General features: G+C 38.6%; 1 protein-coding gene across 4 annotated transcripts in view; it reads right to left on the bottom strand.

Moving 5' to 3' along the window:
• Window positions 1-972: 972 nt before the first annotated feature.
• CZH18orf25 (chromosome Z C18orf25 homolog) overlaps window positions 973-11,879 on the bottom strand; it is a 44,592-nt gene continuing 33,685 nt past the window's right edge. For 2 of the 4 annotated variants that reach the window (XM_037373518.1, XM_037373519.1), the window contains exons 3-5: window positions 10,354-10,536; window positions 6,274-6,400; window positions 973-2,607 (exon numbers count right to left, since the gene is read on the bottom strand). In XM_037373518.1, the coding sequence (XP_037229415.1) occupies window positions 2,418-2,607; window positions 6,274-6,400; window positions 10,354-10,536 (500 nt within the window). In that variant the 3' untranslated portion in view covers window positions 973-2,417. Of the gene's footprint in view, window positions 2,608-6,273; window positions 6,401-10,353; window positions 10,537-11,879 lie in introns of those variants that run through there. The other 2 variants (XR_005101898.1, XR_005101899.1) reach the window with 2 other exon arrangements.

The following is an 11,879-nucleotide window of genomic DNA, read 5'->3' as shown; positions in this document are numbered from 1 at the left end:
AACAACAACAACAAAAAAATACAAACCCAAAACATAACTACATCCTAACTATCCAGTGATTGCGGTTTTCAGATCACTACCCTTTCAAATTTGTTAGGAATAAAGAGAAAACATGTAGTGTTTAAAAAACCCTGCATCAGACTACAATACGTGAATTGTTTAAACAAACAGTGCACAATTGGAGGAAGTTTGGTTAGGACGCAGTCATTTTTATATATACATGGAAGTCACATCATATACAAACTGAAAAACAAGAGAGTGAGTTTGCATTTTTCATGGAAGGACTACAAATGGGTCCCTGCAGCTTTCTTCAAAACTGATCTTTTCAAGACTTTGTGAAACAGGAAAAAGCAGCCACACAAAGTCACTGTTCCGAAGTTACCTTTACACAGCATGTGTGCTAGCCCACTGAAACAGCAGCCGAGCCGCATGACTCAAATACAAGGAGAAGATGATAGACAGCCACTGCTGACAGAGTACAGGGCTTTTCCCTACTGCAATGGGAATGGGCTCCATCCACACGCCACTCCCTCCCTCCCTCCCACCCCCAGAGAAAGAAATCAGTCACTAAAAGCACCACATACATTTTTCTGGCCACGCAACACAGTGAAGTTCAATGTTTTAGAAAGCCTGAAACTGGAGTATCAATCCTTTACCTGGTTGTTGTCTAAAGTGCAGTTATAACCATTCTGCTTATTAAAGAAAAAGCTGTTTGTTACTAACTATATATACCACCACTGCTGGGCTGCTGTGTTGTTGGTGGGTTTTTTTTCTCCTTTTAAGTTATATGACAAGATAGGTATTTTCTTTTTTTGTCCCCACAGATAAAATTAATGTAAGCCAAATAAATTTAGAAACCAGCCAACACAAAAAGAAAACAAATCTCCTCATGTCCTGACTACTGCCTGCTCAGCCTTACATGGCAAAAAAATCTGACAATACTGTTGTACAAAATTCCCCACTAGAAACATCTGGAATACAAAGGAACATTTTAATTGCACAATAGACCTTTAAAGTGAGTATCATCTTGTTAAAAGTCTAATCTTTGGTTTTTGCCTTGGGAAAGGCTCAAAATGACAGATGAGGGGCAGGAATTTCCATATACACTACAAAAACCACAGCTTGCTAAAGTAAGTAGCTCCACGGATTTTGGTGAATAACCTGGTAGAGTGTTTCCTGGATCATACCCTAAAACCAGTTCCAAGACCAGGATAAAGGATATGTCCTAAAGCCAGGAAAACTGTGCAGATCCAGTTTCAGAAAGGAAAAAAGATCAAAACCTTAAGCCCTGATCCTGCAACATCTTTGAGGACAGAACTTTAAGTGCTCGAATGGCCCCACAAGTTTCAGAGAACCATCCAAGCTGAACACCAGGCAGCTACTAAAGTACTTTGCCAGACTGGGGCTTCGGAAATCGGGGGGGTGGGGGGGTGGGGGGTGGGGGTGGGGGTGGTGTTTGTGGGGGTTTTTTTTGTTGTTGATGTTGGGGGTTTTTTGTTCCGTGTTTTTGGTTTTGTTTGTTTGTTTTTAAGATGGTCAACAAAGCAACTAAGCAACAGTAGAAATGAGGACTACAAACAAAATATTCAGTTACTCTCCTACTCCAGGCAAGATTCTGATAAAGGTAAAGGTAAAGAAATTCGGCTCTATTTAAGAAGGGGAGGGATGTTGGGCCTTTTTATTACTTTTCTTTTTCCTGTGCTTTTGCAATAATCAGCTGCTACTAAGTCACTACTATTCTTATGCTAAACTGTAATAAGCCATGGGAAACGATCAGTGAAACATAGCAGTAGTCAAGTAGACAGAAGACTCAGCACTGAGAACAGTGTAAACTATAAATTACATTGAAAATAATCTTTTAATTTAAAGCTGTTCAGTGCATATGTTATGGGCCGTTTGTATTAAAGAAAGTCCCTCCTGCTGGTAACATAACCAAATCAGCCTAGCTGTAAATACTCTTGGCCCAGTTTTCAGAAGTGTTCAATACCCTCAGTTCACTGAAATCCGTGAGGACACAGCATTTCTCAAAATCACTGATGCTCACACAGCAAACACTAACTTCTACTAACAAACTCAATATACTGATAAATTAAAAATGTTCTGAAACTGGAGGTGGGAAAGCATGGGAGAATGTAAGTTTGCACACAGTTATTTCTTCAGATGACCACACACAGGTTAGTAACTGTAGATGTGTTTTAAATTTGGTGCTATTGGGTTTGAATTCTGGGAAGAATCCCCCTTCGAGAAGGCAATACCATTTTAAATGACCCTGAAATTATACTACATTCTTATGGAAATGAAAAACTTCAAGAGTTTGAATTTTATAATGCCAGGAACAGGGCTGCTGAAGCTTTAACAATGAATTTCTGTGCCACAAAGGGGAGAAGGGGTGGGGACAGAAACACAGTGACACTGCATTACAGTAGATATTTGCGTCTGGTATCTTCATCCGAAGTGAGGTCTACTACTTCTGGGGGTGAAGACCAATTCTGCTGGGGAGTCACAGCTGTCCATGATTGTGTTTGCTGAGTGTTTATGTACTGTGAGCCTGAGCCACGCCTCCAGGAAGACACACTCTGAATCACGCCTCCCCTGGGATGCACACACCTGTAGCAAGGCAAAACCCATAAAGGATTAAAGCTACTATTGAATTCACACACAAGATTCTCAGCTGCAGTGTTTTATCACTTAGCATCTTGTTAACATGACCCTCTCCAAAATATCCTTGTGGATTTTCCATTTGTAGAGTCCATGACATCTAAGTCCATTTAAATATGTAAACAAAGCTAAGACTAAACTTAAAACTTGGGAGGGGTGGTGGTGATTAAGTTATTCTTAAGAACTGAATTCTGCCAGTGGGTGTAAAGTGATATTCCTTACAAAACACGTGCATGGGTCCCAAGGATCCTGAAGAGGTCTGCCCCAGTCATGTAGTACCACGCATTACTCAGAAGCGTAATTTCCTAAAAGCAGTTCTACTTACTGGACTTTGAGAAAAATTTAAAGTGAGGCTTGATGAGACAAAGAGAAAAGCTATCTTTCTACCTGAGATTGAAACCACGTTCAAGTAAGGACATAATGATACTTTCATTACAATACTTAAAAAAAAGACGTTGTGATTACATTATTACCGCCTTACATTTGATATTTCTTTGGTGGTCTTAACTACAAACATGCCGGGAAATGCTCACTGGTAACAGTACAGCCCCACTTGAGCAAAACATTTAAGCTTTCAGTGATTATAGTCAATGAGACTAAATCGTATATTTAAAGATAAGCACACAATCAAGTGCCTTGCTGAAGTGAGGCAAGATGAATAGAATGCATCTATTTGCACACTATTTTTACCTATTATATTCATAATAGATATGTGACAACTGAATAATCAGAAAAAAACCGAAAAAGACAGACTAATTTTCTAATTAGAAAGATAGACTAATGAAGTGATGACAAGAATTTACTGGAGTCTTTAATGTGATCACTGTTTCCAGCTGTAAGTCTTAAACAAGTGCTAGTAAAACTTCATACACACTGCTCCAAAAATTGGTTTGCTCTTGTAAGCACTGGTGGTGGCTGTAGCTGCTCGTGGCTGCATACATAAGTAGGAGATACTTGGCTGCTGGGGTAACCTTCTCCCATTTCTTTGTGAAGTCATGTGCACTGTATTTCAGGAACCCAGGGTTTCTGCACTCAAATATCCCTGACATTTACATTTTATTTGTTTTAATTTAAGGTAGTGCAGTTGATTTTCTCCAGAACTATGCTCATCTCTCTCTGCTCTGATTAAGAGTTTCATGAAATAGAATGAAAACCCTAATTCTCCAAACTAACTTCTCTGAATATAAATGTCTCGTTTCCTTCCCAGATATGTTATTTAGTTTTGGATGTGATGTTCTGAATGACATTTCTATTACTTCTTCAGTCTTAAAAATTCATACTTAAAGTAGGTCTCTACAAAGAATTGGTAATAAGACTGGAACGCTAACAAAGGCAGGGATTTATTTTTTTTCTAGAAGATTTCTTTTAAAAAGATATATTTTTAAGCATAACTGACAAGAAAAGCTTGTAGCCAAAGCAAACTAAATACGATGTTCAGGCTCAGGGCCTATGGTCCATCTTTCTGATACAGAACAGTCCTTGATGCTTAGGCAAAGCTAGTACTAACTTTTCCCCCTGAAGATGACAAAAAGCAAGCTATAAATTCTCTCACAGAAATGATACCTCACAAAAATAAAAGTGTTTATTCTCAAACAAGTCACACAAGCAGCCAATAGCAAAACGTTCCAATTAAACATTAGCCTAGGGAACGTGCTTTCCAATCTGTAGCTAAGGGTATCCAAGTAAATACAACTAAAAAGGAAGGGAATAAAAAAAACCCTAGGAACAAAACATAGGAAGAGTGCTTATACACATACATGATAAAAGAAATAAAATCTATTGGAGAAAAATTAAACAAAAGGAAAACCATGACTTTGTGTCCTAAATAGGTCCAAGTCGATATTCCAGTGATGACAAACACCACCAATTCACTAGCAAGGTGAAAAACTACAAATGATGGACAGACTCTAGGCTGTCATGACTCACACCAATCCAGTAAAAACATGGAATGTGGAGCACAAAAAAAAAAAACAGTGTGAGCATAAAGAACTGAATCCAAACACCATATTAACTAAGCATGCAAGAAGTACTCATTGGAAACCTAAACCTTTTCCAAATGACAACCCTGTCAGAAGCCCATCAATACTTCGTAACTGCAAGCCTAGACCTGCAAGAGAAATAAAATTCTAAATAGAATTACAACAACTGCAATGTGTGCGTAGTCAATGGAGCCAGTAAAAACCAGTCGATGGGAGATGGTTATATGGACAAAGGAAAGCACAGAAGTGTGCTTTAAGTCCTCCTTGGCTGAAATTATTTCAGTCCGTATCTACTAAAACTGATTTTAAAGAGCAACTCTGCATTTACTTAACATTTTCATTCTTGTAGATGGTAAATATTATCACGGCAAGCAGCATGGAAAGCTCCTGAGTAGGGGACCTCAAGCAGAAGGGTTGTGTGTACATTACACTACACAGATTTACACCAACTAATACTGGAGGGCAAGTCCACACTGCTTAGCATTAGAACAAAGATCCTCCAAGCCCTGGGTCTGCTGGATAAACAGCCAGGAGAGCTACTTCCTAAGGAACCAGTATATTCCAAAAGAGTTAGCCATGCAAGGACTTTCAATATTCTGAAAGTGAAGACTAAATCTCTCTTCCTTCTGCACCTTCAAATTTCCTTTTTTCACATCCAACAGCGCTGGACTGTGCCCATGCTACCTGTACAAATTCCTGCCTGGGAAACTGGGTCCTGCACACCTTCCTTCTTCCTTTCCTCAAGAAAGATGTGGTGAAAGGATGAGGAACAGCTCTGTTCCTTGTCCTTCACACCCCTTTTCCACCCCCAAGCAGCCACCAGGCAGCAGACTACTTTTAAAAAGAGCTTGTCTGTATACTGCTTTAACTTGCTTTCATTCCACCAAATTAACACTCCGTACCATATGAAAATGCCAGTCTGGTTCAACTGCTTCTTAAGACCTCAAGCCAAGGGAAAATCACAGACTAACAAGGAAGAGTAACATCAAAAACCACCTATCAAGTATAAGAGCTGAAGCACAGCTGGACAGCTTTCTGTCAGAGCCTGAAAGAAACCTCTGGCTTCCTCACCCTCATCTCCTTTGGAGATGTGAACTCTCTTGTATCTTGAAATAAAACCAAGATTCATCAGGATCCAATTTTTAAAGGGGCTATCTTATGAAATAATCATTGAAAATTTGATAGTATTTTTACAACTACTGATTAAAGTGAAAGCTGGTTAAATGCTTTAAGTGAACATTTTGAAAGGAAACAAGAACGCACATAAATATTTTTGTTTATATATATCCATATTCACACTATGCCTTTAAAATCCAAATTCTTGATGTACATGAGTTTAGTATCTCAATATTGGGTGTTTTGATACAATGTATGTTTAGCCTGTTTATGGTTGATATCAAAACACAAGCTTAAGCCGGATACTTATCAAGTTGGTAACATTCTAAAGAAAAATAGATTTGGACAGCATCATGATCAACAGATCAGAGAAAACAAGTGCAACATTTGCTGACTTTTGGGCATCAGTCATGGATGGATCACTACAGAAGTGGAAGTCAGCAGTTTTTCTTATTGATTTTAGTAATAGAGATTCTTATAAAATCAATGAAATATTAGAGCAAGAAAAAGGAATTCATACCTGGCATGTTCCTGAACTCCAACAATCTCTACTTCACTATCAGAAGAGGTGATACTAATTTCTTCATTGATCTGGGCATTACCAGAAGAGGTTTTGTCACTTGCAAGGAAGCCTGGATCCAAATGACCTACAGATGGGAAAAATGCAAACACAGCCGATGTTTAACAGCTCATACAACTCAGAAATCAGCTGGAAAAGGAATTTCCCAAGTTAAAAAAAATTTAAAAAAAAACCACGAATGAAACGCTGAGATTGGAAAAATCTTAAGTTATCCAACTTTCAGTTCAACACCTAATACTGGATAACCACTGGATTTATCCAGTGTTAACAGCTCTAGGGATGGTGCTCCTACACAAATGTGAACAAAGCCCAACTATTCCATCAAGAACATGATGTAATTAGGCTTTCTAGCTGTTGTCTTACAGCAATGCTACAAGTTAGACTGTGCCCAAACCTCTTTGAAATAAAGAAACAAGACAATCTATTGTCAATAAATCAAACTCAACAAGACTGTGGCAAACAAAGCCTATAGGCTGGACAGAAACATCACACACACCAAGGAAAATAAATTCATTTTCCTTTTTATTTTTTTTCTAAATAGGTGAAGCTGGTCAATGAAAAAACCCAACAAATCCATCCATTTCCAGTCATGCTGCTTCACACATCTGCTCTAACGTTGTTACAAATACTTGGGGGTAAAAAAAATCCCTGTTTTTCATACATTCCATCTACAGCAGAGTTGTTTTTTATTACAGTTCTGCAATGCTACCCAGTTCCTCAGTCTGTCAAACAAGTCCTCTCTAAACACCCAGTGTGGCAGGTTTTGTCTTTTCTGTCAAGTACAGGTAAGAAGGTTCTCCCCCACAATTAGTGAAGCTGTGTTGTGACGTACTAAATGATACTTGCATGGAAAACACAAACCAGCCAAAATTATTATTTGTTTTACAGAAAAGATTTTTTAAAAAATTAAAAAATAAGATTTCAATAAAAGGAGGTAACTTTTTCCTTAAAAAAAAAAAATCACAAAAATCTAGCGTCTCTTTAGCAATAACATGGGGGACATGGGGCAGCCCTGAAGCAGATGACACTACTTCTTGGAAACCACTCACTCAGCTCTGTTACACAGGGGAAGAACCACTTGTTGAGCAGGAAAATTGAGATTAGAAGAATATATTATGCATATCTAGTTTGACTGGACACCTCTTCAAAAATGAGAGGAGGAGGATGCAGTCACAATCCATAGACTTTCAAAGGTGTGCGAACATGCAGAACTGATTATACCCCCAGATGGATCAAGAGGACACAAAGAGAAGAGAATAAACTTCAACAAGCGCCAGGGAAACCTTCTCATAACTGCTTAAAGCACTTGGAAAAGACGCAAGCAAATGGAGGTACAAGAAACCATACTGTACATTCAGCTTTTGGAAAGTGACGACCCTTGGTGCAACATGTGATCAGAGTCAGCAAAGGAAGGAAATCTGTGTGCTGACATGTACCCGAAGGAGAGGTTTCCACCTCACAAGACAAAAAAGATTTGTCAACTGAACTTAAAACGAATTAATAGCCCAGGCAGACTTTTCCTAATGTTACAGTTCAGTTGAACATTTCTTGGCAAATATCACTGACTGCCAGAAAGTCCCAAAATGGGTCATGCATATTTCTTAATAGAAGTGGCTGGGCACACAGTGAAACATGAAATGGAAGTGCCTAGGGGCTTCGGTTCACGTGCTGGTGATGCAAACTGGGAGCTTTACATGATCACCACCCGCATGATCCGCATCACCCCACTCCTGAACATCGCTGCTGCTACAGCACAGGCAGGGGAAGAGTAACACAATCCTCGGTTATTGATTCACACAAATTGGTATGGATATCAACCTGCCTTGGTATGTTGTATTAATGTATTCACGACACACCAACATTCTGCACCCTTTGCTACACAGAGTAACATCTGGCAGTGGGGTAAAGCAGCCCAGGTCTTAAATAGCCCCAAAACAAACCCCTAGAGGTATAAATGGGAGCCCCAAAAGAGCTACCCTGTATTACCACAGCTTTACATTTAGACCAATAAAAAAAGGTAACTAGCAGTAAAGAAATCATGATCAGCAGAGTAAATATTGCAAGAGTAGCTGAGTAAATCAGGATTATAGCATACAGATAGATTTACAGCCTCTGGCCATACAAATTTCATGCCTAGTAACATGCCTGTGCTGCTAATTTCTTTGCACAAACACTAGGATGACGCCCAAAGGAAATGTTTTGTTTGCCCTACATCAGGGTTTGCAAAACAGCCCAAAATATTTGCCCATGCACAAAGATGTGATAGTGTGTTCTAATAAGATTTTTCACTTAGATAAAGCTTATGGTGCTGTTTTCCCACGGGAACACATCATTTAATGTCTGTTAAACTAGATACCGGCTGAAGATTACCATTTGTGAACACAATGCAAGATGTGAAAATTCAGCTTTCCAAGTGTGCAATCCTAGACATGGTAAGGAGAAGCCAGTACTGACAAATGCGCAGCCAGAAGTGTACTGAGGCTACAGGGCTCTGGGGCAAGGTGTATGTATGAAGAGAAAGATTCATCCTTCTAGCACTGACGTGGCTGCAGCACCAGGAGCAGAGGCATATGGACATGTTCCCATAGGGTCAGAGATGAAGAAGTTTCCTGAAGTTTTCTAGTTTTCTTTTACCTGGCAATCTCTTCCTTGCACGTCCCCTTGGATATAGGTGGAGGAGGACAAACTTCTGCCTGCACTGCAGCATTTCCATAAACGGAAAGTGGAAGAAAGCTTGGTAAGAATTACTACTTTTTGTGTCCTTTGAAGTGTCAATCCATTAGTGCTATATAATAAAAGATAATTTCAGCTGTTCTAATCATTTAATAAATCACTTAATAAAGGAGTGGGCTTGTTAGGGGTCAAATAGCTGTGAGCCAGCTGCTATCCTGCAAACAATACCAGTGAGCTTGGAAAACACTGGCTAGCTGCAAAAAGGCTGGAACATCATCCAGCCAGAGAGCACAGTGCAAATAATGCAACAGAGATTCTCATATTCAAATAATGGACTTGTCCACTCTGTAATAATGGAACACCTGTTTCAAAATCAGCCAACTACTTGTGTTACTTTAAGCCTTATAGACACTGAAAAGTAGCTCAGAGTGACCTGGATACTTCCAACGTAGGTGCCCTTTGGCAGGCTTACGTTTGGGAAACAGCACGGAACAAAAAACTGCTGTGTTCCACCACTGCAGGCAAGGCACCGTGTTTTGTGCAGCTAAAATTCTTAACATGGGTATTTAAAAAATGAGTGGAAAGGAAGGCAATATGTTGGCATACAAGGCTGTGGGATGAAGAAAATAGAAAATATTCCGTTAGCTCTCTGCATCCAAAACACAGTAGCATTTCACATTGTCTGTTGAAGTGAAGAGTTGCAAGCACTTAGTGAAGCTGAACAATTTTTACGATCAACATGAACTTCTCTGAATTCTTCCACAGTATTCCTGCTCCTGCTTTCTCGAAGGAAATCTCTTTGTTGTACCTTGATGGTAAGCCCACTTACCAGCACCTTTTCACCCTTCATCTTTATATGACGCTGGTCTGTCCAATTTTCTACATTATGTTAGAAGTGTAGATGGAGTATGGGAATAACTAATACTCTTATTTTCAACAAATAAAAAGACAAATGAAAAAGACATACACATACAATTGTTGAAATGTGATTACTATCAGTTTACTAGCTGGCAGCACAGGTCACCATAATCAACCATTCAGTAACAAGCTTAGCTCATTTTATTTTTAAGAACACCACCATGAAAACCCCTGACCCAAGTTCCGAGTAACAATTAAAGGGAAAGAAAGGAGAAAAATAATTAAGAAAATTAGCATCAGAAATACACTGCAGGAATCTTTGTAGTTTTTATCAGTCATCTTTTGGAATGTCAGACCTTTGTTTTATTGCAAAATCTACACAGGGAGCTTTTAAAGCTCTATAAACTACAAAAATACTGAAAGCAAGAAGGGGAGAGACTCCAACTGAGACACTGGAACAAATGTCAGAGGAAGAAAATTTAAACAAACCTGTGTCAGCGCTCAGTTCACCTAGCAGCCCTCTGGTTCTCCAGGTAGATCTTGAGTCTTGATTTCCTAAAGAACTATTTTGCTCTTTAACTACTGCAGCCGCCAACAGACTGTCCACATTTACCACTTCTGGGTCTGAATTTGTGTCTGATATATCATAATGAGCTACAACTGGAGGTCCATCTGCAGGAGAGAAAAGCAACGTCGATTAAAAGTCAACATACTGTGAAAGAGACTTTTAAAAGTACAACTAATTTGTTTAAGGGTTAATGCAATCTCCTACATGAAGCTCTTAAAGAACTATATATGATTAAACTGCAGTTAATGAACAAAGTCTGAGATTACAGAGACATTTTAACCTTTGCATACACAAATGTAAGAAAACACAAATGTAAGAAAAACACGTTTATCAAAGTATCAGTTATTCGTGTATTATCTTTTACATTAACACATAAACATCTCCATATCTGACAACATTACATTTACAATCTTAAAAGGATAAAACCTTCATTTTAAAATAAAAAAGTTACAGGACAAAATTTGGCAAGACAAGATATTTATCTAGAGAATTTTACAAAAGTCAAGTGACAGCTTACATTACTTTAGGTTGATTGATTAAAACTAACTTTTTGATATAACTGATCCAATGACAAATTTAACATTAGGCAACTTTCCTTTTGTAACATTTACCCGTCAAGGGCAGGGGAGATTTTCAAAATGGCAATGGTTTTGGCGTTTTGGGGTTTTTTTTCTTCTTTTTTTAAGACCAACAAGAAACAAAACTGTAATGTCCAGTGATAAGCATACTTCTAATTCAATTACCATATGCATTTTTGGCAACCAAAGCAGAGGGGGGGGGGGGGGGGGAAGAGGGAAAGAAAACTGCTTGCAAGATTCTGTTATCTGTTCTTGAGGAATAAGGAAAAGCTATTTTTGGTCTATTTTGTTAGGACAGACTATTTTCTTTGTGAGGAATGATTGGAAAGCATGCTAGAAACAGAAGAGGCTCAGAAAAAAAGTCAAATTCAAGACAAAGATTCAACATAGAAGCAGAGAGAACAGGTAAATATTGCAATTCTGAAAGGATGCGCATTTTAACTCAACTGCCTCCTCTCAGCCACAGCTTATCAACTCAGAGCGGATGAAAGTGGCTGGAGTTCCCACTTCCCAAATGAGGAAAATCAAAGTTTTCTTTGGGCGAAGACTTCACTCACAAAAAGAAACATGAAAAACAGGTGGGGCCAAAGCTCAGCAGCTTTATTCTTTAACTCCAAGGAAGTTCTGGCAGGTGAGTGGCCTCAGGAGTATTCTGTTAGGGGTATGATACATAGAGGGTGTAATTTGTATGGGACAATATAAAATAATCATAAACTAATAATGTGTTTAGGAAGATAGGACCTTCAGAGTTACAAAATAACTAAAGAAAACTTTAAAAGTCGCAAAGAATAAAATGAAAAGCCTTTTTAGGAAAGACAGGTTTCTTTCAAGAGTGTTAAAGACAAAGAACATGATGAACTAAAAGTTTC

This window comes from Falco rusticolus, chromosome Z (genome assembly GCF_015220075.1).
Source record: "Falco rusticolus isolate bFalRus1 chromosome Z, bFalRus1.pri, whole genome shotgun sequence".
Lineage (NCBI taxonomy): Eukaryota > Metazoa > Chordata > Aves > Falconiformes > Falconidae > Falco > Falco rusticolus.
This window is presented reverse-complemented; position numbering and strand designations above follow the sequence as displayed.